Raw genomic sequence first — 25,262 nt, 5'->3', positions numbered from 1 at the left:
TGGATCAGCATAAAATGCAAAACTTTGGGAGGTGCATTATGGCCACAGAAACCGATGCGCCAACAACTAACAAAAATAAATAAATAAATAACATACTCGTATGTTATTATAATCTACAACAGAACTTCTACAATAAGAGTTTCGTATATTTCTTTATAGAAAGGCAATTATGAAAGAAAGCATAAATCATTTCAATAGCAATTATCCCTCATGTTATAATTCTATCACTAGGAGTTGTCCCAGTACTTTAATACAAATAAGCAGTATACTTATTTTAAAAAGGAGGTATAAATGATATTTATTTTTAATGTTGTACTCCTTAAAAAATGCAATCAACTATATTTTAGAGTTATTTCTTTTATGTATTCGTAAATTTCCTCTTTTTTTTTTCAGTTACACAGTATTTTTATTTTCTGTATTCAAATATTAAAAAATTCCTGCAAAAATATATACTAATAACAGGTGCAGAGACTTTTAAATGATAAATTAAAGTCACTTAAAAAAAACGGAAATTAAAAGATAAATTTTTTTATATTTACTTTTGTCATCTGACATCGTTGTTTACATTTGGAGTTAATAACAGTGAAATTTTTTTTATCAAAAATATAAATGCGCTTCCCTAAACCAATTTTCCACATTTAGTTCAAATATATTCTAATATAAATTTCAAAAAAACTTTTCTAATATGAAATTATTTCTTATTCTAATAGTATGAAATGAATTAATAAATTATATATTAATTATTTCTTATTTTAATATGAAATTCTAAAACTTTTATTAATAAAACTGAAGGTTCGAGAACATATCATTTACTGGCAGTTTTGTATACATAAAAAAAAAATAAATAAGTCACATGACTCGTTTTACTGCTTGCACAAATCAAGTCATATAACCAATAAAGGTTTTATATATATCAAATTGTCTGTATATCAATTATAAAAATTACAAATTACAAAATTAATAGTAGGTAAAGGTATTATGTATATAGTGTATTATGTATAGTATATATAGTATTATGTATATATTATGTATATAGCCTCTCGATAAACATGCATGGATTTCAACAGTCGTTAAATCCGGATCAACAAACTAAGGCGTGAAAAAATAACAGAAACGTAATAAAAATTCTTGAAAAATGGAGATTATAAAAAATTCATAATAATACAAAAAAATTACTCGCTGTTAAAATTAAAACTGCTTCCTGTATACCAACGAGTAACTGTAGTGGAACATTTTGAATGCATTAAATGCGAGGGGGTATTGGTAAGTTTTGAAATTGGCGACCATTCAATGCTGTAAGAAGCTGGAGTGTGTGAGAGATGTCATGTGGAGGAGAGATATCATGAATTGGTAATTAAGACGACACCATTAAACCTAGATATCTGTGATTGAAAGTACGAGGGCATTCCTCATACTTTCAATCACAGATATCTAGGTTTAATGGTTACATTAGGTTTAATCGTTTACATTAAACGATATTTAGTAACGATAAGGCAAAGATGGGTGATCGAATATCGTATCCAGATGGGAAAAGTGGTCAAGAGACGACGGAGCTTATCCAACAAGTTCATTGAGTGGATACATCAAGTACGGAATCAGTATCAAATGATAATAGCAGTTTAAGAACGAAAAGATGATATTTGAGAACCGTTGCAGGAAAGTTTATTGTAATATCTGTTTTCATTCCTTTCGATTTTTCTATTAATGTATTATTAATTAAAACTGCTATATTAATAAATAATGTTATTAGCGTCATATAATAATTATTAGATTTTCGCACTTAATTATTAGCGTGAAAAAATTAAACTGTAAGAAAAATTAAATACTATTTCGATTGGACAGCCCATCGTGGTGATCTTTTTTGTGACTAACGCGGCACTGCAATAATAAGCACCATTCACCTAAGAGTGAATAGTGCTTATTATTAGCAGACCTTACGGTGTCACCAGAGAGATGAAATTCGGAAACAAAGGGGGGGGATTCGGAAACAGCAGGCTGGCTAGCGTTATCCTGGATAACGCTAGCCAGCCTGCTGCACATGGTTCACAAGATGCTAACAACCATCGGAGATATATCATTAAAGCGTCCAGATCTCGTCTCATGAGAATTTTTGGGGATCTGTTTGCGAAGGCCCTCATGGGTAACACAGTTGGTAGGCTCGATGTCCTCATCCCCACACCGAGTGGAAAAGACCAGAGTTCGATTCCCGTTATTGTTGGAATTTTTATAGGCCTTTTTCACAACGTGGCTGAGTTAGTCGGTCTCAGGCGAGGGCTGCATGATTTTTCTCCCGAATCAAAACAGAAAATCGACCTCAGAACACAAGCAATTTACAGACAATATATACTTGGAGCAATATGGCCTTAGTCGCTGATGATCCTAAAACCCAAGAACAACAGCAACTGTTAGCGATGAAACACTGAAAAAAAATATACTGCGATTGCACTGAAGAGTATATCGAAAAACAGTCTACTGCACGTTTTTGAGAAACGGAAAAAAAAAGGTTACAAGCAATGGAGCTACTATTCCGAAAAGGAAACTGTTCTCAATTCTCTGGACAGTTTCGATACCGAATGACATTTACAGCCCAGAACTTTTGTACAGACTTGTAGTACTTTTGTACAGACTTGTAGTACTTACACATCATAGAAATACACCGTATATACGAATATATATAGAGCAAGATGGGTCAGCCTAACCTTTACTACCTTTACCCAGAATCAGTTCGTTTCCTTATCAACGAACCCTCTCAAACTGGGTGAACTTCAATGAACAATACTATTCTACCAAACTATTCGTGCACCCTTCCAATGAAGTGAACGGTTGGGAAGCAGATGTACAGGAACAGGTTCAAAAATGCGTATACAACAGCAGAGTGAGTCGCAGAAAGGCGCAGTTCCAAGGATACTACTTAATCCTGGGATGCCATATCAGCAATTTGTCATCGCACGTGACAAAGACACGTTTGAAAGTAAGTCAACTGCAGCCGGTGCAGTGAAACGATGGAAGGACAAAGGCCATGTCGATGTGCCCAAACGGTCAGGTTGGCCAAAAAATATCTGATGGTTAAGAATTTGCTATGCCTGAACTGTGAATTCTGAGCCAGCCAGCCAGCCAGCCACAGTTCAGAAATTCCCAAAAGGTATATCAGATTCAGGTCTGAACTCTGATTGGCCAATCACAGTTCAGACCTGAATCCGATCGAACAACACACACCAATATTTATCATCATAACTGGTTACCGAAAACAGTACGGATATATTTTAGTGGCAAAATAAACAAGATTTTTATTTCTGTATGAACAGCCAGGATAAACGCGGCAGGGCATGCAATTCTGGTGTGCTCCAGAGGATGTTTTTCCATACCTGACAAACGCAATCCGTCTCACAGACATATAGATAGAGAGCGATAGTAGAACGAAATCTCCGTCAAACACAAAGAAAATATCTTTTATATGACACCAGCATCTGTACCTTTTCTGTCTCTTCAGATCTCTTGTGGACAGCTCCTGAATTACTGCGGAACGAAGAGACTCCACGAAGAGGGTCACAGCAGGGCGACGTCTACAGTTTCGCCATCGTGATGCAGGAAGCGTTAGTAAGAGGAGAGCCTTACTGCATGCTACACCTCTCACCCGACGGTAAGTGTACTTTCCGGTCATTTCTTAACCACCATCTTTACATTATATCTCATTAAAAGACGACTTTTAGTTACGTACTGCACTTTCCAAAAATGCGTCCCTCGTTTCGATTATGATAAATTATTTTCGTTAATAAACTACTCCAGATCGGTACCTTTATCTATGTTTTATAAAAGAAATTTGGAAAACTTACTTTATATTGTTTTAAACTGTAAAACAGTAGAATTATCACGAAGTTTAAATCACTGTTATTATTATTGCATGATGTATTTGAATTGCTAACTTATTTTGGGACTGTTTTGGCCTGTTCCAGAATATTTTCAACATTTCTAAACTCTTAACTTTCTGCACTATTAGGAAATATTTTATTTTCTGCTGTTACCCATAGAGATCGTGGAAAAATTAAAACATCCCCCACCTTTAATTCGTCCATCGGTATCCAAGCAAGCAGCGCCTCCCGAAGCAATAAATATCATGAGACAGTGCTGGGCTGAACAAGCGGAGATGCGACCAGACTTCAATGTGATTAGTGATCGGTTTAAGCTTCTCAATTATGGCAGGTAATTCAGTTTATCTTATTGAGTGAACGTTACTTAGCCTGTACTCTCCTTTTTTTTCTCTGTATCTTTTTATATGTTCATGTCTTCATATAGAATTATCTCTTTCTGTTTAGGAAGGCGAATATAGTAGATACCATGTTCCAGATGCTTGAAAAATATTCTAATAACCTAGAGGATCTCATCAAAGAGAGAACCATTCAACTAGACGAAGAAAAGAAGAAGACTGAACAACTATTGCATCGAATGTTGCCTAGGTAACAACAGTATTCTAAACAGTATTCTTATCATGTCTTTATTCCATAAATAAGAAAACGGGCTTAGAAACTTCCCGTACTGTAATTGCATCAGGTCAGGTAGAACCTACGTTCCAATAGACAACCCATCTCTCTCTCTCTCTCTCTCTCTCTCTCTCTCTCTCTCTCTCTCTCTCTCTCTCTAAAACAAACGCTTTTTAAAATAATGTGACCAAATATCGTTAATTCAAAAATATGAATTAATGAGATTAACTAACGGAGTGTCGAATTACGTTTTTTCACCACGTATGAAAATTGTTGATAAATGTAACAAAAGCCATATCAATCGTTCTCTGTTGTGGGGGTTTGTGAGTAACCTACTGCATGAGCCAGTATTCTCTGGAGTAAATGCGTCAAATGTTGGTGGGTGCTGGTGATGCCAAGATTTCGGAAGCGCAGAGGCAACCAAATAAATAATTTTCTCACCAGAGTATCTCTGAAGTGTCGCAGTTAATGCTTAGCGATCCATCGCAATTAGCAGAGTCGGGATTGGAGTTTATCAGTGTGCGCAGAGAAGATTAGTGTCAAAGACGATACCAAGGTCAGTGTGGATTCTTACAAAGTATTTCTGTTTCCCCAAGAGATAAAGAGAGAGAGAAATCTGTGCTAGGGTAAGCTGGAATTTCAGTGAGAAGATCATCTGGTCAGATTTAGATGGGTGTTTCTGATATAGAACTTTTCTGAGCTGCAAGTCATGTACTCTTTGACTGATAACGTTCTTGATATCTGCCTCATGGTTTTGTTTCTATTACTGCATTCATATCACTGGCACAACAGATTACATCGATTATAAAAGAAATAATGATGGCAGTAAATAAAACCTCTTCGTGTGCGACGCCGCCATAATTTTCATTTAGATGGTGCGGTGTCTAGTCTTCAGAACTACTATATACTTAATGAAGTGTAATATTCATATTACTGACAAACCTGAACTGTTCGAAGATAATAAAGCACTCAAACTGTTGGTTTAATTATGTTTATTTCGAATGGTAAATATGTACATAATGGAGTCAAACGTTTCGTGGCATTTTCTTACCGTTTCTTCAATGACAGCTGTCTTTGCAATATCGCCGTCACAAAAGATCACCTAGGCCACAAGAACTTATTATTCTAATTTGAATAGCAAAGCTTAATTAACTTTTTAATTAAGTTCTTGTGAACTTAATAAGTTCACAAGAACTTATTATTCTTGTGAACTAGCTGACCTTTTATGTAGATATTTACAAATCGGGAAAAAAAAAAACATAATTAAACCACCATAGGTTTCAATGCTTTATTACTTTCAAATAACAGTTTACCTACACACTATGCCGCTCAAGAAATATCTAAAAAAATGAACTGTTTGAAGGTCTAGCTGTTCTGTGTTAAGGCTTTGTTTCTAAACTTATTTTCCAATATTATGAAAGTCGCAAAGTACAGCGTTTTTGTTCATTTCAATTCTTCCTGGCAGAGTTCGGTTTTTACTTTTCATATGGCATAAATTTATTTGAATGGATTGTTGTTTCCAGTAGGGAAGTGTACGTTAAAATAAATAGTCAAGCAAAACATGCTCTGATTTTCGCAATATCATTGAAAAGATTAATAAATCTCTGGGGACTCATTCCAGCAGCAGTGGAAATCTACAGGATATGAGGAGCACACAATACATTTACAAGTTCAGTTAGTATCTGTCATATTTGCTTGAAAAACTGAAATCTAGATAACGGTTTTATGTGCAACCAGGGAATCCTGCTTCGCACTTTAGTAATCGAATTTAGTGTCTGGATGTGGAAATAAAGAGACTTTCTAACAGAATTTTGTTCAAGGAACTCGGGGCTATATGGCTTAGGCGTAGTTTTTATTGGAATTTTTACCTAATTCTGATTAAGAAAAATACGAAATTGTTGTTGCTTGTGCAGTGGAAGGCTAATCAGGGAGGTAAAGAGAATTATTCCGAAGTTTAAATGGCTATGAAATTCTGTCCAAGAGTATTATTTGTAAATAGAATAAACAGTACATGGAAGTTGGGCTTTTGCTGACTTCGGATTCCTTCTTCTGTAGGTATCGATATGGCTTGCCTTTAAAATAACCCAAAAACGGTTATTCTCTCGATAATAGAATATGCCTCGCAAGTTTGGGCATCCCAAGGTAAGCACTTAGAAAAGGGCATATAAAATGTACAAAAAGTTTTATAAAATATCTGTGGTACAGGAAAAGTTTAAGAAACACGTCCAAAAATATTGATTAGTATCACCATTTTAAATTTATTAACACTTTTTGGAAATACGGCAGCATTTGGACTAAGTATACTAAGGAAAATTATAAACTGGAACAATGTTAGCACCTAAGCTTCTGCAATTAATTTTAACTATCCATAACACTAAAAAGTTTGAAACTGATTAAAGCAGGACAACCCATTTATATTTTTATTTACAAATGAGTAATTTTAATATAAGTATTTGGAATATTTACCTATTTAGTTCAAATTATGTTCTTAAAAACAACATTTTAATTAATTAATATTTCCTTTTATATATATTCTTACTTAATTAACCGAATTCTTACTTAATTATTTTCCTATTATTATCTATGGTCTATTATATGTTTATAATTTGTATTGAAAATACCCCTTGTAGGACTTTTCTGAACACTGAACTTAATCATAATACAATTTTTTTTTTTTATTTGATTGCCTCTTGTTTTGACTTACAATTTGCTGTTTGAAACTCAATAAAATTAATTTATTTCTTTATTTAAAAAACTAATTAATGAACGGTTTTAGACAATGTTCTAAAAGCAGAAATATCATGCCGCGTGTTCTATGAAAAGAGATTTAATTCCATCTAATACATTTTATAAAAGAATTTACCTCTGGTATCAGCTAAAGAATACGATTAAAAGAAATGCAAGTAGAGAGGGAAAAGAGATTTAATAAAATATTTTGCTATCAGTTTCAGGAATACGTACATGAGTATTTGGTCTTGAAGTCCATATATATATTTTTTTTTTTTTTTTTTTCATCGCAACTGCGTAAGTGGTTCCCTTCAAAGTAACTGTAGTTCCACAATTTTGTTTATATTAATACAGGGAATCCACAAAAATAAGTTGTTTATGTTTCAAATATATTCATTAGATTTGTGCATAATTTGGAGTACAGTAATTGAGTTTCCACTAATTGAGCGTGCGCTGATTCTTTTCTTTTGTAGTACCGTAGCGGAAAACTTGAAGGCAGGCCTCCCTGTGATACCGGAAAAATTTGAAGAGGTCACCATCTACTTCAGTGACATAGTGGGCTTTACAACGATCTCCGCATACAGCGAACCAATGGAGATTGTTGACCTTTTGAACGACCTATACACGGCCTTCGACAGCACAATCAATCACCATAACGTTTACAAGGTAAGATTCGACGTTCTCTTCATTTAAATCACAACTATCTTTGAAAGCAACATGCCCTGACTCTTGCGTGTTTAATTAGCAGTACATTCCAATGAAATATTTATGATGAGTAAACGCTTCCTTTAAAATGTCACGGGTATGCAGATAATGTAGTTAATGATTAGGATTCTGTTACCTATGATGTCACAAATGAAGAGGCTATGTCAGAACCTAACAACTACATTGTTCTGTGGGAATGATTTAAATGACTAGTTTTCAATGCTAAGATTCTAAAATAATTTGGGATTTAATTTAATTTTTTTACAGGTGGAAACAATAGGAGACGCATATATGGTGGTAGGAGGACTTCCTCAAAAGACTGCCGACCATGCCGAACAGGTAGCTACAATGGCACTAGAATTATTATATGTCTGTGGACAGTTTAAAATTAGACACATGCCCACTATTCCTCTGATGTTGCGGATAGGTGTACACACAGGTAAGATGCTGTTATCTTCCTCCATTTCTTTCTTTCCGGCCGTTCCTTTTAAACAGAATTTATACACCTTTAAATTTAAAAAAAAAATCAATTTACAAAAAAATCGATGAGAAAGTAACTTTTGCAAAGCCTCAGTAACTCAGACTGCAAAGGCAGAAAACCATTTTTAACGGCAGATGAAAAAAATATTGAGACGGGTTTCATTTTTCATGACTGACATTTATTATTAACCAACCAGAACACTTTTTTTGCCTTGCCATGAAAGCCTAAAATTATTGTCGATAACTTTCTCTGACGGGTTTATGGGTCGCAGAGTTTTTTTTTTTTTTTTTGTTGTTGTTGTTTTTAATAGCCGTTACAACGATAAAAAGTCTATCTTTTAATTGAACATCCGTGGATTTACGTCCCTCAGTGTTGTAATCTCCATAAATAAATGTTAGTTCCGGATGGAATATATACTCTGGCTTTCAGTAGCAGTCTATTTTAGATGTATAGTACATAGCGGTTATCCGTTTCGCGGCGTTTAGAGACATTGGATATGATGATTTCAATTTCATGAAATAACTGAGAAACTTTCCTAACGTTACACGAATCGCATTCGGAGAATTATGCATGCGTATATCGGCTACAATTAATATTATTTTCTTCTATAATGTTATTTATCTACTTTCTGAATTTAATTCTCTATTTCAAAATAGAGACCACCCACGGTATTGACCAAAAGTCAATAATGCGTGTGGTCTGCATGGTACGGAAAGTAGACAGATGTGCTGTCCAAAGGAATCGGCGTACAACAGTACACACACAGCACGATAGCAGCACGACCCAATTCAACGTGGACCATGCGTCAGATACTAGCACGGTTGGGTTATCGCTGCAGACGGCTCACCAGGTACTCTTGCTGTCGGAAGATCACAAGCAAATGTGCCTATAGGGAGCCAAGCCATTGTACAGTGGTAACGAGTTACCTGTCCGATGAATCGCCTTTCCCACTGCACTATGCGGACGGACGAACAGGTGCGAGTATAACTTAATCAATGAGACTCTCGAACCGCACTTCATGAAAGGGGATGTACATGCCAGTGAGGACAGTGTAATGGTCCGGGCCATATTTAGTTGGAAGACATAGGGATCGTCTGGTACCTAACGATCAGTCCCTCAGTGGAATCTGGTAGAGGTTCATAATTTCTGATCATATGCAACTTTTAATAGAGACCATTTTCCGGACCACTAAAGCATCTTTCAAAACAAAACGCTCTGTGTTACATGACTGCAATGGTGTTGGATTGGCTGGACGAGTGTTCCGGCGAGTTCTCCATCCTCACATGGACACTAAACTCGTCCGATCTGAAGATGTATGGGATGCTGTGGAACAGGCCGTTCGACACTGCAGTGTGGTCGGCAGGGATTACATCCTCCAGAACCTCGTGAAGCCTACGAAGTCTCCGGGATGTGTCCTAAAGAAGGCGAAACCAGGTATTAGATATGTGTTCTTAATGCAAAGGTATCTCAGTTTATAGGAGATTAAATTACCAGGAAGATTAATTCAATTTGAATATTAATGTAGGTAGATTTATTGTAATCATTCATGCTTCGCCAATGCAGAGATCTGCTCACTGCGTCCACAGATATAAACTGCCTTGATGGATTTTAATTGACCGCGTTCTTATGGCTGAGTGAAATTGGTTGTTGTAGAGTCTTATGCGTATCAGCAACTTAGGCCATATTGTTTCGTACATAATATGTCTGTATATTGCGTGTGTTCTGTGATCGATTTGTTATTCGCTGGACGAAAAACCCGAACTTCCAGGAGAATAACCATGCTACCATCGCCTGAGACCGACTAACTCAGCCACGCTGTGAAAAAGATCCATAAAAATTCGTGGCGTCTTTGACAGATTCGAACTCGGGTCTTTTACACCCGGTGTGGGGAGGACGGTGATTATACCAACTACGCTTCCCACGAGGGCCACTGAAAGAAATGAAGAAAGTATAGTCAGTAAGTTGATTTCAGCAAAGTGGGAGGAAGACGTCATCGTAATGTACTTTAATCACAGTGTAATCAATAGGCACTGAATGGTCAAGCGTAAGTCACGATGGGAGGACAAAGTGAATGATGTTCAACGCACCTGACTTTAATGTACAAAATTTCCTGATTGGTGACCATATAGGCTCCCATTCTGCACTTTGTTCTTATCAATCGCAGAACCAGCAAGTGTACACTAGCAAATTCAAAACAATGGGATATTAAACACCGCCAAGATAGGAGGAATATTCGGAAGAAATCTTCCTTGGCCAAAGAGTGATTTTAGTTAAAGGAAAAATTGCGAAAAACATTTACCAGTAGTTAATGAATATTTATCGTATACTTTCACCAGTAATTGGTAAATATGGGATATCTACAGAGGCAGTTAGTGAAATCCGGAAATTTTCCGCTGATATTTTTGTACTATTGTCTGCAACTGACTCCTAATTTGATTTCTATTTTTATACACTTTAGCAGATGAAACTAATAAATGTAGATGCATCCATTAGTCGAACTCTATATTCCCTGAAAATCATATTTTAGTGTTACTGTACTAATCTATTGTCTTATTTACTGCTAGCTATTAGGTCCTAATTTGTAATGACTGTGTTAATAGTAGAGAATTTTAATTGTGCATTAAATTACTGCACTGTACATGTTACAATTATTAACTACTATTAGTTCTTATTTTATTCTATATACAGTACTTACTGTTTGGCGTGATTGTAAATGGTCTTTTTTTTTTTCTTTTTTTTTTTAGAATTTTTGAAATTGCATTTAGCTATGCTCCATGCAGTGTAAAAATCAAAAATATATGTTGGACAAATAAACAACACATGCAATCCATTTTAAGAATGGCTGTTGTCATACAACCATGGGGAAAAGGGTCAACTTTGATGTGACGATCACTGTTTGTATTTAAATATATGCTTTGTCTCTTCAGGTCCTGTGGTGGCAGGAGTTGTCGGACTAACTATGCCAAGATACTGCCTGTTTGGTGACACAGTCAACACGGCTTCAAGGATGGAGTCCACTAGTCGAGGTGAGTTCCGATTCGAATAGACAATCTACCAACTTTGTAAACGTGCGATGTATCTTTAAATTGTAACCCTTCTTTGGACATTACGACGGAAAGTCTGAATTCTTACATTCAACTCAAAACAGGTGACTATGTTAGAACATTTTCAAAAATTTCATTGCTGCAGTAGAGGCTGATGCGCAAGACCTTTTTATCAACATAAAAAGACAGCAATTATCTAAAAGCATACTTTCATTATTCATAATTTTTCTAAGAACTGTTAGCAAACTTTTCTCGTGCACTTTCTCTTCCTTTTATTTCTTCAACTTTTTTCTTGGCTTCCATATCGTGTCACAGTCATTAAAAATCAACGAAATCCAGTTCCGGACAGTTTCTGTTCTCGGTTTGCAATAAGCGGTTTTGTCAAGAAATATCAAACATCCTGATATGATTGGTCTGCTTTTCGTTACTGTATTTTATTATTCTTTAAAAAAATTTTGTTTACAGGGAATGCATTTTTACTCCTCAGATTATGTATTTAAATTTCCTATAACGTTTCTATAAGCTTTCTCTATTCTATTTCTGATAGTCATGGGAATTTAACAAATGTTTCTTGCAAAACATTATGCAACATCACATTAGTAAATGCTGTATGGGTCTAAAGCAGCGTCAAGAGACCTTCACAGAAAGATGCAACTGATCAAATTTTAATATTAATATCAATTTTATCAATTAGCCTTTAGTTAATTTTCAGCCACAATCACAAAACAAAACAATATATATATATATATATATATAAAACTTAGAAGTATTCGAACGATCTTGAAGGCTTCAGAACCATCTGAACAAAAATGGAAAGCCCAACGGCGAATTTTTTGAGTTAGAGATGGCTCGTGTTTGTAAATAAAATAAAACTTCATATTGGGGTACCCGAGAGAACTAACTCATCCACTCATGTGTATTTTGTCCGTAAATTGCGTATGTTGTCTGGTCGGTTTTGCCGGACGAAAAAAACTCAGGATTCCAATAGAATAAAGCCTTGCTATCCTCGCTCGAAACAGACTAACTCAGCCATGGTGTAAAGGTCTGAATGTTTTGTAATTTGTAACAACAAATACTTCCAAGTATCTTCAGTTACGAGAAAAACATCCTTCAATTCAGCAAGGTGTTCTGCACATATTTAATCTTATTGCTTGCTTAGCCATTTCACAGATACTGTCGTGTACTGTAATATCAGTTCTGTACAGCTTAAACATTCAGACTGCTTAATTTCAGTAACAATTAATTAAAGTAACAATATTAAAGTTCAGTAACAATTAAAAATTATGGATTATAATCAACACATATTTGGATTTCTAATTGTATACATAGTTAATTTCTAATCCCTGGCTGTGATGAATGAACCTCCCTCCTCTTAAAATACTATCTTTCCTAGAAGCCAATGAAACCTTATGACGGGTGTCAAGATTCACGTTTGATGTTGAACTATGTATGATTAACTGTTGAAGAATTTGTGATTTCGATATCATTAAAAACGATGGCACCCAATAGTTTTTTTTTATCTTTCAGCTTATCGAATCCATGTGAGCAAGACGACCGCAAGACGTCTGAGGGAAGTTGGTGGATACCGAATCGAATATAGAGGAGATATTGTACTGAAGGTAATTTATAAATCTATATAAACTATTAAAGTTATACGTCCGATAAAATTCTTTTAAAGGAGAGAATTCGTCTTCAATTGAATATTTTATTGGTTTTGAAAAGTATTTATTTGAACGAACGTCATTATTCGCGGATTCCTCATTCACAACTGTACGCAATTCCGTCCTTAATAAAGTCAATAATTTACTCGTGCATGCACTTAAAGTCCTTTAAGCCCACCTGAGGGATCATTATTGAAGATTATCGATCTCTCGATACTCTTTATTCATGTTGACAGAAGTACTTAAGTAGTGGTATACGATGGTTTCTGGTGTCATTACAGGGTGAATTAAAGTTCGGGGAGTTCCATCGGATCCCTATAGAAGAAGCCAAGACAATTTATGTTAAAAAACGTCTTCTCACATCACTAAGCCTTAACAAGCGATATTGCGAACAGCAATGTTTGCCCTTTTCTGGCATCCGTCATTCTAATGCCTCAACTTTGCTACAAATAAAGTTCCTTCTTTGGTAAATAAATAAATAAATAAAGAATCCTTATTGTAAAGTAGAATTTCCAATTTCGTATTTGCTATTTTTTCTTATTTCTAAGTTAAGAAAATAAACTTTTCTAAGTGATAAGTTTTAAATGTAGTGGTATATCAAGATAATTTTTTTACAAATATGCAGTCCGTTCAAGTATCTAAAAATTAATCAGGAATGATGACGTTCCTGAATTTCTTATTGAATTCAGGAACGTCATCCGATCAGGATTTGAATTCTATAAGAACAAAGTACAAAAATATATTTTAAGAAGTTACATATAATTAGCTTTTGTTGCATTAAACATTTTTGCAAATAATTGATTTTATAAGGGTTGATAATACAGTACGGTATCTGTTTCTATTGACGGCATATAAATAACTATCGTGAAACTGAGCTAGCCATTATTAAGAATATATATAGAAATGTTTAAAGATGCAAGACAATAGAGAAAAAACAAAATTAGTAAATAAATAGGAAAAGAGCAAGATTTACCTGAGATTTTCTATGCCTGTAATAAGTCACATTTTTATTTGGCACCACAGGTCAGAGGTGTTTACAATAAGTCAAATATAATCGTATTTAGCCGTCACCCAAGCTACATTCAAAGAGCATGCGCTACCGTATTCTTACACTTGACCAATCGGCTTCACCAGGGTAATATGTATGCATCAGGCAAACTCAAATACAAGAAAATGAAATCCAACAGACCTGATGTTTATCGACAATCGTGAAATAAACCATCCTCAAAGAAGTATCCAGAAATTTGTTGGCTTCACATGGACGTCACTTAGTTGTATGGTTTTAGGCGCTTCGGCAACACTTCATATTGGGCCGTATATAATATGTCTATAAACTGTGTGTTCTGTGGTCGATTTTCTGTTTGTTGGGCAAAAAACCGAGTTTCTTCGAGAAAAGCCATGCTACCGTCGCCTGAGACTATGGACGTCAAATAACACTCACTTTAATAACATGTCTGTTTCCCCTTTAGCTGCTACGACACACTCGAATCTCTGTAGGCTTTCCACTAACGAACGACAGACTACAATTGGCATATCCCGCCATTCTTCCGCTCTCCCATAAAAATAAAGTTACCAGTTGAGATACTGATGTGGAATCAATAGGCATTCCACAGGGTTCAAATTGGCACTCGAGGCCGGCCATACCAACTTTTGTACATTCATGTCCATGAACCATTCTCGCACGGCACTGGCGGTATGGGTAGGGCATTATCCTTTTTAAACAAACAAGGATCTGTAACGAAGAGTTGCTATAATCGTAGGGAGCATGAAATTGTTCAAAATTGTTCAGCGTGGGTAAGCGTTTTATGGTTGCTTCACAATCACTAAAGGATATAGGAGTATCATGAGAAACACCGCCACACCATAACCCACCTCCTCCTAAATTCATCGTTAGCACAATGAGCTCGGGTAGCAGACGTTTTCCATCATCCTCTACATCCATGCTGTTCCAATTATCTAGAATAGGGTGTAGCATGGTTTGTCGCTCCATAGACCCGATTTCCGCTCGACGAACCAATTATGTTTTTCGCTATTCGCTATACATGCAAAGTAAGCAGCTGATTCCGGTTGGAGATGTTTGGCTTATGGGCAGCAGTTCTTTCATTAAATTAGAGGTTTGGAGATCAGTACGTAGTGTGTTTGTACAGACCTCATCCTCTGCTGACGCCTTAAAATCTTGATTGATGTTTTGCAACGACGTTTGACGTGAGAGTTGTACTACCCCTCCGTGTCCTCTGAAGTTCTTTAGCTGCGAAGGTGAAGGGATTCGTGTATATTTTTATGTACCACAATAAAGATTAAGTTAGTACCCTCTGGTCACGTAGAGTAAGCTTCTCTGGTCGTCCTGCGCTGCTGGCCGGTGGCGATATTCCGTTTCATGAAAACGACCGACTTTGGATGGTGTAAGCTGAGGAAGTCAGCAACTGCACAAAGTTACGTGCCAGCATTGTTTCTTTCAACAGTACGCGTATTGTCGCGGCCCGCCTCCTCGTAGGCACTTCCTGGTGATCGCTGCTCCCTAGTAGCTTAGTGGCCAGAAACAACAAAACAAGACACACACTTCACAGTTAGTTTATACATACATATATATGTATGTTTCCGTCACAGGGTGGCACCCGGATCTACATCTATCTCCATCAGTATAATTGTAGGCATATTACTCATCTAAATATAGTATTACTCATCTAAATATAGTGGCCTGTAGTAAGCGTGTGTTAAAATATGTGTAGTATGTTATAGTGAACAGGCTACTCAGCCACCAGGTGATAGCCACAATTGGGCAAAAATCACCCGGTGCCTGCCCTGGCACGAAAAGCCAGGCCTGGGTCTGCTATCACAGACGGTACGATATCACATACTCATTGCTAGCCATTTTAAAAGAGTATTCATCACAGTGTACCATGAGGGAGATGAAATAACTTTTAAGTGCCGCCGTACATAACACACAACATATGTCATGTGACAGCTGACAACAGCTTCTCGATTAGCAAGCTGAATTCTACGTGTCGCAGCCAAACAATTAACATGTGTGGCTTACGCGCGTTATATTCGGATCTAAGTCACTTGTTTATCCGGGAAGGTCCAATCACTATAAAAAAGCGGAGATATCCGAACACTTTATAAAGGGTAGTATAAATCAGGTCATACTTCGGCGCTGTGCGGAATTTGGAACCGCTGCACCACGCAGTTCTATTAAGAGGATGTGAGGGTTGCAGTTTGAGCGCTTAAGTGGGCAACTGCTTCCTCGAGGGACTTTTTCCCAAACCCTGGAAACTATCTCGACTGAAAATCTTATATAAACCTGGAAAAGTCAAAACAGATCCAAGGGCGTACAGACCAATATCCCTCCTAGCCAACTTAGGGAAACTCTTTGAAAGACTAATTTCTCCCAGGATTGAAGTATGTTATCGGACCAACAAATGTGCTCAGACCATCAACACGGATTCAAAAAGGGGTCACTCGACCGAAGACGCTATCATCTCTCTTCTAAAATACATCCAGGATTCTCACAGCAAGTATGTTTTGGTGATGTTCGTGGACTTCTAGGTCGCTTTCGACTCACGCTAGTGGGAAAGCGCCCTCGGGTCTCTACGCTCAGCCATGTGTGATAATCATATCTACCAAACTACGAGATCATACTTTCAAGAGAGATAGATCAAGGTTTGTGCCAAAGTTCTGACTTACAGCACGACTGCTTCCAGAGGAAGCCCGCAGGATTTAGACCTTGGACCTCTCCTCTGGAATGCAGTTTTAGACCAATGGCTGATAAAGGAAAATGGGGATTGCCTAAAAATTGCATATGCAAACGACCTGGCGGTCGGCGTTACTGGAAGACCGAGATCAATTTTGGAATAAAAGATCCAAACAAAATTGGATGATTTATCTAACTGGGCCAATCTTAATAAGCTCAAAATTTCTACTACAAAAACTAACTTCATGGTTTTTCGAAAGCAATTCAATTATGACAGCCCTCCCAGAGTTATCTTAAATGGTTCACAAATCCCCTACGTATCCAGCACCAAGTACTTGGGCCTTACAATCGATGACAAACTAAACTTTCATACTAGAGTATCCAAAATTTCTGATAAAATTAAAAACTTCACGGCTGGAATTGCAAGGATTTCCAGAAAAGAATAGGGCCTTAGCAAAAAGCCATTGTCTTTATGCTATAAGACTATCTTCCTACCGATTGCTGCATACGCAGCAGGTGTTTGGTTTTAGAGGGTCTCAAAAACTAAAATTAGGACCAAACTTCTTTCATTACAGCGTTCGGTGTTGCTCAGTCTTCTTCAAGCTCCTAGGACGGTGTCGAATAATGCTCTACACGTCCTAGCAAAAACCCTGCCTCTGGATCCTTATATCTCCTACGGGGGTATGATCTACAATCTCAAAAAAGGAACTTCTGTAAATATTTTTAACATTGTAACATACCCTGCCAACAGAATAAAAGAGGAAAAACGAAAACCCTGGAAGGAACTCACTGCTGTTTGGCAGCACAGATGTTCAAAGTGAACATGGTAAGGTTACACGAAGATATATTTCAAATGTTGAATTCGCATCATTGCCCACAGTCTCAAAATGGTTTGCGCCTAGCATGACCACATCATATTTAATGTCTGGCCACGGGTCGCTCAGGGCTAAATTTTTTGAAAAGAGCCTTAAACCCGACCCTTTCTGTCACTGCGGTGCACCTGAGACATGGCAGCACGTTCTCCTTGAATGTAAGGATTATCTGAATGAAATGCAGGTGCTGCTGAATAATATAAATAATCTCTCAGAAAGTAATGTACATTTGCTCATTGAAAATTCTGATGTCTTCACTATATTTGAAGAGTAGTCTGCAGCAGTTTACAAGAAAAGACTTGCGGCTAGAAACCCTACTACGGAGTCTTAATGATCCAGATTAACTTACTTTTGGGAAGAACATATCGGAAGATAGTCATCAATGTAACAGGAAACGAAAGATAGACCCTTTTTCCTCCAAGTCTCACAAAAAATTCCAATTCCTGCTTCCTGACTGAAAATTGATAACTACATTTTTAGGAAACCTTCTGCAAGAACGCTCAGAGGTACTGCGAGTGCTTCAGTGCATGCTGGGAACTTCCTCTCCTGCCTTAAGCTTAGGAAAACTATGTGAACTCACTACATGGAAGTCGCCTTGAGGAACTTCTATAGCCCTACCCTACGAACTCAGATTCTACTAGGGAAGAAAATAAATCAGACTATATATTTTCTGAACAGTTTGACTACTGGACATTCTTTACGATTGTATTAAACAAAAATACATGCAACCATTGGTTTTGTAACAACGACTGTAAATAATTCTCAAATTCTGTTGTTAGAACTGGCAATCAGAGAGACTGGTAAATCTCACTGGAACGTAACAATTAATATTGCTGTAACAACCCTTGCAAATGACTTTCGAAATCTGCTGTTAGAACTGGTAAACCTCACTGTAATGTAAATAGTGTAATCAATGTTAATAGTTTATTTCCTAGTCAATGCTAACGTTAATAGGGTAAATGGTGTATATATATATATATATATATAAAAAATGCTATTTAAAACTGCAGGATTCTTTTAAAATGTTTGTCTCGGCTGTGTGACTTCAACGGGTTTTTTGGAGTTCCGGCCTCTTTTTTTTTTTTTTTGCAGGCTCCCAGGCATGAGCAGCCTGGGAGCGGGATTGCTGGCACCCACTGGTATTGCACTACCTCCAGTGGGTTCTGGATTTTGTGCGTTTTTTGGCATGCAAGAGGACAAAAAATCCAAGCCCGGCTACTCGTGCCTGGGGACGGGCACCAGGTAGCACCTACCCAGGTGTTGGCTGCTCCTTTGCAGACGTCCTACATTCAATACAAATCCACTAAGTGGAGATGGGCTATGCCTAGGGGCCACCCTTGATTCCAGAACACACACACACACACACACGTTTTGTACTGTTTCCTCTACTGTAGTTTTTAACATATATATATATATATATAAACAAAATAAGAATGTATGAATAATGAGAATGTACATTAATAAGAATAATGAGAATGTACACAAAACTGTATATAAATTATTGTATATGTTTCTTGAGATTTTACACAATATTTGAATGTGTAAATAAATGAAGAAAAAAATTCAGGTTGTACCTGCCATACTCCACCTCAAGATCTTCCTTATGCAAAACTTTACCTATATACTGGCAGTTCACTAATCCAAATTCAAGCTCAAAGATTTGCTCAATCTCTGATACGCCCGACATTTGGGGGGGGGGGGTTAAATAATGCCGGAATTTTCACACTGAATTCAATACAGCTCAAAACCCAGAAGGTATAAATATATATACTATTTGGAAAACTAACAGACTGGATTTCAGAACATTTACATTTGGTTTGCGTGTTTTTGATAACTGAAATAAACTGCCTTCCGAGGTCGGTGAGGTTGACAGTCTGGTGGAGTTTAAGGGAAGAATGCATAAGTACCTTCTAACAATGGAGGCGTATTAAAAGGGATACACGTTGTGTGCACAAAAAGGTAGTTTTTATTTTATACTCTTTTTTACTGATTCGGCTTCCTCTTACAATCTAATTTTGCATCTTATTTTCGATACTTATACCTCACCATGAAACGTTGGTTGGAAAACATCAGTACAAGATCTCAGAAGCAGTACGTCACTAAGTTCTAATCTCAACTAAATCAGCTTATTCAAGGGACATTTTTCGAATGTATTATTACACAGTTAAAGAAATAAATTAGTCAACATTTTGAAAGCCTTCCGGCAGGATTTTTATCTGTGGTTCAAGTCAAAGTTACAGACTTGATATCTCAGAAAAGCTTTACCAATAATGTAAAGCTGCTGTATTTAGCGGTTGTCTTTAATGCCTCCAAGTCCTATTGAATTAAAACGGGAGTCTGATTTTTGTCACAATGGATGAGCTACAGGAAGCCGCAACACAAATGCGCAACAAGAAATGCCCTGGCCCTGACCTCCTGGACCCAGAACTCGTTAAGAGGGCGGTGAAGCACATACCGGAACCGCTGCTGCACCTCTTCAACTGCTGACTCAGAGTGGACCATTTCCCAACCAGCTGGAAAACAGAACATCTCAAGCTCATCCTGAAAAACCCAACTAAACCACCTGAACAACCAAACTCTTACTATCCCATAGCGCTGCTATCAACACTAAGTAAACTCTTGGAGAGAATACTACATCGAAGAATACTCAGCCACTACAAAGAAGCTAACCTAGAGTCACCCAGACAATATAGGTTCAAACCCGGACTCTCCACCATTGAGGCAATTCGGAACCTCCTAGAAAGCGCAGCACAATGTAACGAAAAGTACTTCCTGGTAATTGCGGTTGACTTCGCCGGGGCGTTCGACACCCTCTGGTGGCTGAGCGTTCTGGGCAGACTCCACAAGGCAAAAATCTCCATGAATTTATATAATTGCATTAGATCCTACCTCTCTGATAGAAAAATCAGGGTAATGGCACCGTTTCGGAGCCTGACAAGATCGGTCCCCAGGGATCTGTCCTGGGGCCGCTCCTGTGGAACATTGTTTTTGATGAATTCCTGGCACTCGACTTGGGTGATGTCAACGCACAAGCTTTCGCGGATGATCTCGTCCTAACGGTGGCAGCGAGCTCTAGATCACAATTAGAAGCCCGTGCGAACCATGCACTGCAAGTACTCCAGGACTGGGCAAACCTGCATACACTGGAGATTTCCCCGACCAAAACGAAATCAATTCTACTGAGAGGAACACTCAACATCAGACGGCCGCCTCAGATAAAAGTAAGGGGAAGCACAATCAAACTAGCAATACAGATGAAATACCTAGGCATTATCCTAGATTCCAACCTGTCCTATAAACAACACCTCTTATATCTGAAGGAGAAGCTGAGAAAATACGCAGCACTAGTAGTCAGAGTAACACGCAGAGACTGGAGACTAAACAAAAGAACATTATCCCTCTACTATAAAGCGATTTTCGTCCCAGCAATTACTTATGGAGCCCCAGTATGGTTCGCCAAAGCAAGAACCGCAGTAAATAAAAGAATCCTCGAAACAATACAGCAAAAAATACTCCTCACCATCACCAGGGCGTGTAACACGGTGAGTACCTGTGCGCTGCAGGTCCTGGCGGGAACTCTCCCTCTGGACCTGGAGGTAGCAAGATGTGGGTTGATGTACTACCTGGCAAAGGGAACACCGACCACGTTTGACTCTTTTACACTAGACCCTACAAACAACCACCGAACGGAAAAACAGAAAATCACGGAACACCTGAAAGAAACTTGGCGGAGGGGATGTCAAGAGACGACCAAGGGTGAAGTCACACAAAAATTTATACCCTACGTAGACAAGACCTATCCAAAGGCCCCCAAATGGTTCTACCCGGGACTGAACACCACCTTCCTCCTGACGGGCGATAGGCCCTTTAACGTAAAACTGAATGCACTCGGACTGACCGAGGACCCAACTTGCATCTGTGGCAATATGGAGACGTGGCAACATATCATGCACAAATGTGAATGCTATGAGGCACAAAGATCAGTACTCATCACCAGTATAAAGTTCGTACCAAAAGACAATGAGCATCACCTCCTTGATTCGGAAGACGAGTACACCGCGTTCAGCCGCTACGCCCAGGACATCTTTAACAGACGGAGAACGGAAATCGCTATCCGCAACAATACGGAAACATCTGAATAGAAGAACTACATTGAAACTAACCAAGGAGGAGACATTCAAGACTACAACATGAACATACCGCATGACTATAAGCGATCAGAAGAAATTACCAACAAAGATACCTCTCCATTCATGACCTGGTGCAAAAGGCCAGGACTGATGCTCTCAACGAATATGACTACCTGAATTGACATCAAAGCAGTACTACAAACTGACCAGAGTCATCAGTCCTCTTCCTGACCCCATAAGACGAACACGAGACTAGTGAGACACTGAACCAAGACTGTGACCTACCTGAAGTGACACTGAACTGAATATCCAAAAACCATGACTGTGACCGCAGCTACGCTGTTGCCTCGCCTTTTGGCGATCTGGGTTGGACACCTAGTCTGGCCCACTTTCTCTCCATATCCTGGCGGGCGGGCGGGGGGGTACGGGATCGTTCCCTCCCCGTCATCCCTCCGTTAACTTCTCCTGGTGCAGCATGGGCATGCCGCACTGATATCTGGGGTCGTCTTCCCTATTGGCCCCATACTTCTGTCTTTCCCGTCCAGTCTTCAGTCTTCCCCCCCCCCCCCCCACTCTTTCTATACATCACAGTGTACGCCCCACGAGACAAAAACTTAAACTTCCAAATTATGACAGCCAAATCGTGCATCAATTCCGAAATTTAACCTCACTAGCGTACCAGCCCTTAAAATCGCGTTATTTTTTTTTTATTATTATTGTTTTTTATTTTAGGCCCTAGCCACTGAAATCTGAGGAAATTAGGTGGCAGGGCCTGCCAGAGTAAATAACTATAATACTGGTGTACTGGTCTGCCTCCACGGGGCTGAGTGTGGGCAACGTTGTGCCCCAGCAGGGGTCTAGCGGCTAAATGGCCAGAGGAACAACGATACACCACACAATACTTCCAAATCCCATACACTTTTAAATCTCTGGCCTTAACAGTGATCTGTTACACCCACAAAGAAAACCACGCGGAGATGGGGGAAATCCCTGGTGCCGTTTGACGCGAACACATTTTACACTTTACTTTATCTTCTAAGTGTCGGTGTCATTTGTTTTTAATTTTTTAAACAAAATTCAAAAATCTATGTTTTGAAAACTAGAAATTCAGTTTTATATACAGATATCACTGAATGGCTAATTTATTAGGTACATCTACCTAATAAAGAGTAGGTCCTTTAGTCCTCAGAACAGACTGCATTTATCATGGCTAGGTTGTTGTTAGATTTTAGAAGCATCGGGGACTAAGGCCATGTTGCTCCGTTCATATTGTCTGTAAATTGCATGCATTCTGAGGTCGATTTTCAGTTTTGCTGGACGAAAAACCCGAGATTCATGGAGAAAAAACCATGCCACCGTCGCCTAAGACCGACTAACTCAGCCACGTTGTGAAAAACGGCCATAAAAATTTTTCGTCATCGACGGGACTCGAACTCAGGCCTTTTCTACCTGGTGTGGAGAGGATAGCGATTCTACCAACCGTGCTACCCACGAGGGCTTCGTCATGGCATGGACCCAACAAGGTGTTAAAACCGTGCCACAGAAACACTAGTCCATGATGACAATTAGATGGTTGTGAATCTCTACTCCGAAGAGTCGTTCCGTCTCATTACACAGGTGATCAATTGGATTGATCTGGTGACTTGGGAGATCGCCGCAGTAGGATGAATTCACTCTCATGTTCCTGGAACCAGTTCGGTACAATTGTAGCCTTGTAAAATGACCCAGAATCCCTTGAAAATGGGTTCTTCCATCAGAATAATGGGGGCCTTTGTCGCGCCTTGTCGGAAACAATTTCCAAATAACCTGTAGCATCCAAATTTTGTTCCACTGGTATTAAGGGGAAAATGTGGGCAGAAAATACTCCCCATACCATTACACTGTCACCAACAACCTCTACACCTTAAACAGTATGAATCTATGAACCCATCCTGGCAGGATGGGTCCATGGATTCATGCTGGCTTCTCCATATTCTGATCCTCCCATCAGCGTCAGACTAGGCAACGTTTTCTCAATCGTCCAATGTGCAGCGTTGGTGTTCCTAAGCCCACTGTAACCGTACCTTCTCGGTTTTTGCTGCCAGCAGTGGAACCCAGTTCGGAAATCGGTTGCAATACCCATCCACACCAGTTCTGAATTCTGAAATTATTTGACTGTCTACAGCATTTCTATTATGTTGCACAAGTCTTGTCAACCTCCGTTGGCCTCTTTCATTAAGGAGTTGTTTCCGACCATAGGATGTCAGTTAGTTATTAGACCAATCTCAAGGGTTTCAGTGTCTAAAGCAGTCGTACTGGAGCGACTGCTTTGGACCGACTACCATGGCACTTTCAAAGTCATTTAGATCTTGCGTCTTACCCATTCTCACAGTGAATTGTATACAGCATCCCTACATATTCCTGAAGAACTGCTACCAGATTATGAACTTATAATACTCACCTGTTCCTGGACAGACTGTTTTTGTTTTGTTTTTTTTTTTTAAACTTGCTTATTTGTATATGACAAAGACTTTTTGTCTTCATGCAATCATATATTTTGAATATTACTGTATATTTTGTACATTATTGTATATTTAATCCTGTAAAAGTCTAGGGTCGAGCACGCATGTACTCTTCTTTATTGTACATTGTGTTCCTCACACCTTAGTCTGTAAATATTCACCCTTCTGGCACAGAGCCGTCCCGGGGTGACCCAAGGTTTCTTGGGAAATAAACTGATTTCAATAATAATAATATTTTACCAACTGCTTTATATCGCATGTTAAGAACAAGTTATGCTGTTACTGAAGGACTGCTCCATTCAAATATACCTAATAAAGTGGCTATTTTGTGTAATACGTAAGATTACATACCCAAACTATTATAGGGCAGCTGTAATGGAAATCACTGTGTCCTGTTACAATAGTAAAGAATAATTAATTAATCTTTATAATTAATAATAATATTAATTATACCAAAGATTACATATTCGAAGACGTCATAAAACGAGTCAGATAATTCAAGCCATTCTTAGAGCTAAACTTCTAAAATACAATGCTGGTAATTATTATAAAACCATTAGAATAAGATTTTTATCAAAAGAATATTTCTCATGATTTGAATCTTGGATCGTTGACGCCATTCAAATTCATCAATGATCAACATCATTTGTCATATTAATTATAAATCCATTATTAGATTGTGCAATATTTTACTCCAATCTTGCGCTGCAAGGCCATAGCACATTTGGGTACATTTTATCAAAACGGACTACACTTGGAATAATAAAAAAAAAGGCAACACGTTTGGCCATACTGCGTGATGTGACAGAAAGCACGTTTGAGAGCAGCTTAAGAGAGCCTAGAGCAGCAATGCCGAACAAATGGTGCGTGCCACTAGTGGCACACTTAGGAAAATATACTGCCATATCGCCACTCATAATTTATACTACAAGAAAAATCGTTTATTTTAAAATATTGTTTTATGGTCTATCA

At 38.1% G+C, this 25,262-nt stretch overlaps 1 protein-coding gene across 1 annotated transcript in view; it reads left to right on the top strand.

Annotated features, from left to right (window-relative positions):
- LOC150084183 (retinal guanylyl cyclase 2-like) overlaps window positions 1–25,262 on the top strand; it is a 280,744-nt gene that overhangs the window by 243,166 nt on the left and 12,316 nt on the right. Inside the window, exons 10-16 of the mRNA XM_090375924.1 lie at window positions 3,491–3,640; window positions 4,029–4,200; window positions 4,314–4,454; window positions 7,679–7,871; window positions 8,178–8,349; window positions 11,319–11,417; window positions 12,963–13,054. Coding sequence (XP_090232050.1) covers window positions 3,491–3,640; window positions 4,029–4,200; window positions 4,314–4,454; window positions 7,679–7,871; window positions 8,178–8,349; window positions 11,319–11,417; window positions 12,963–13,054 — 1,019 coding nt within the window. The remainder of the gene's footprint in view (window positions 1–3,490; window positions 3,641–4,028; window positions 4,201–4,313; window positions 4,455–7,678; window positions 7,872–8,177; window positions 8,350–11,318; window positions 11,418–12,962; window positions 13,055–25,262) is intronic.

This window comes from Mastigoproctus giganteus, chromosome 6 (assembly GCF_048544385.1).
Source record: "Mastigoproctus giganteus isolate SK-2022 chromosome 6, ASM4854438v1, whole genome shotgun sequence".
Classification (NCBI taxonomy): Eukaryota; Metazoa; Arthropoda; class Arachnida; order Uropygi; family Thelyphonidae; genus Mastigoproctus; species Mastigoproctus giganteus.
Note: the sequence above shows the minus strand (reverse complement) of the source record. Positions and strands in the feature narration are given on the sequence as shown.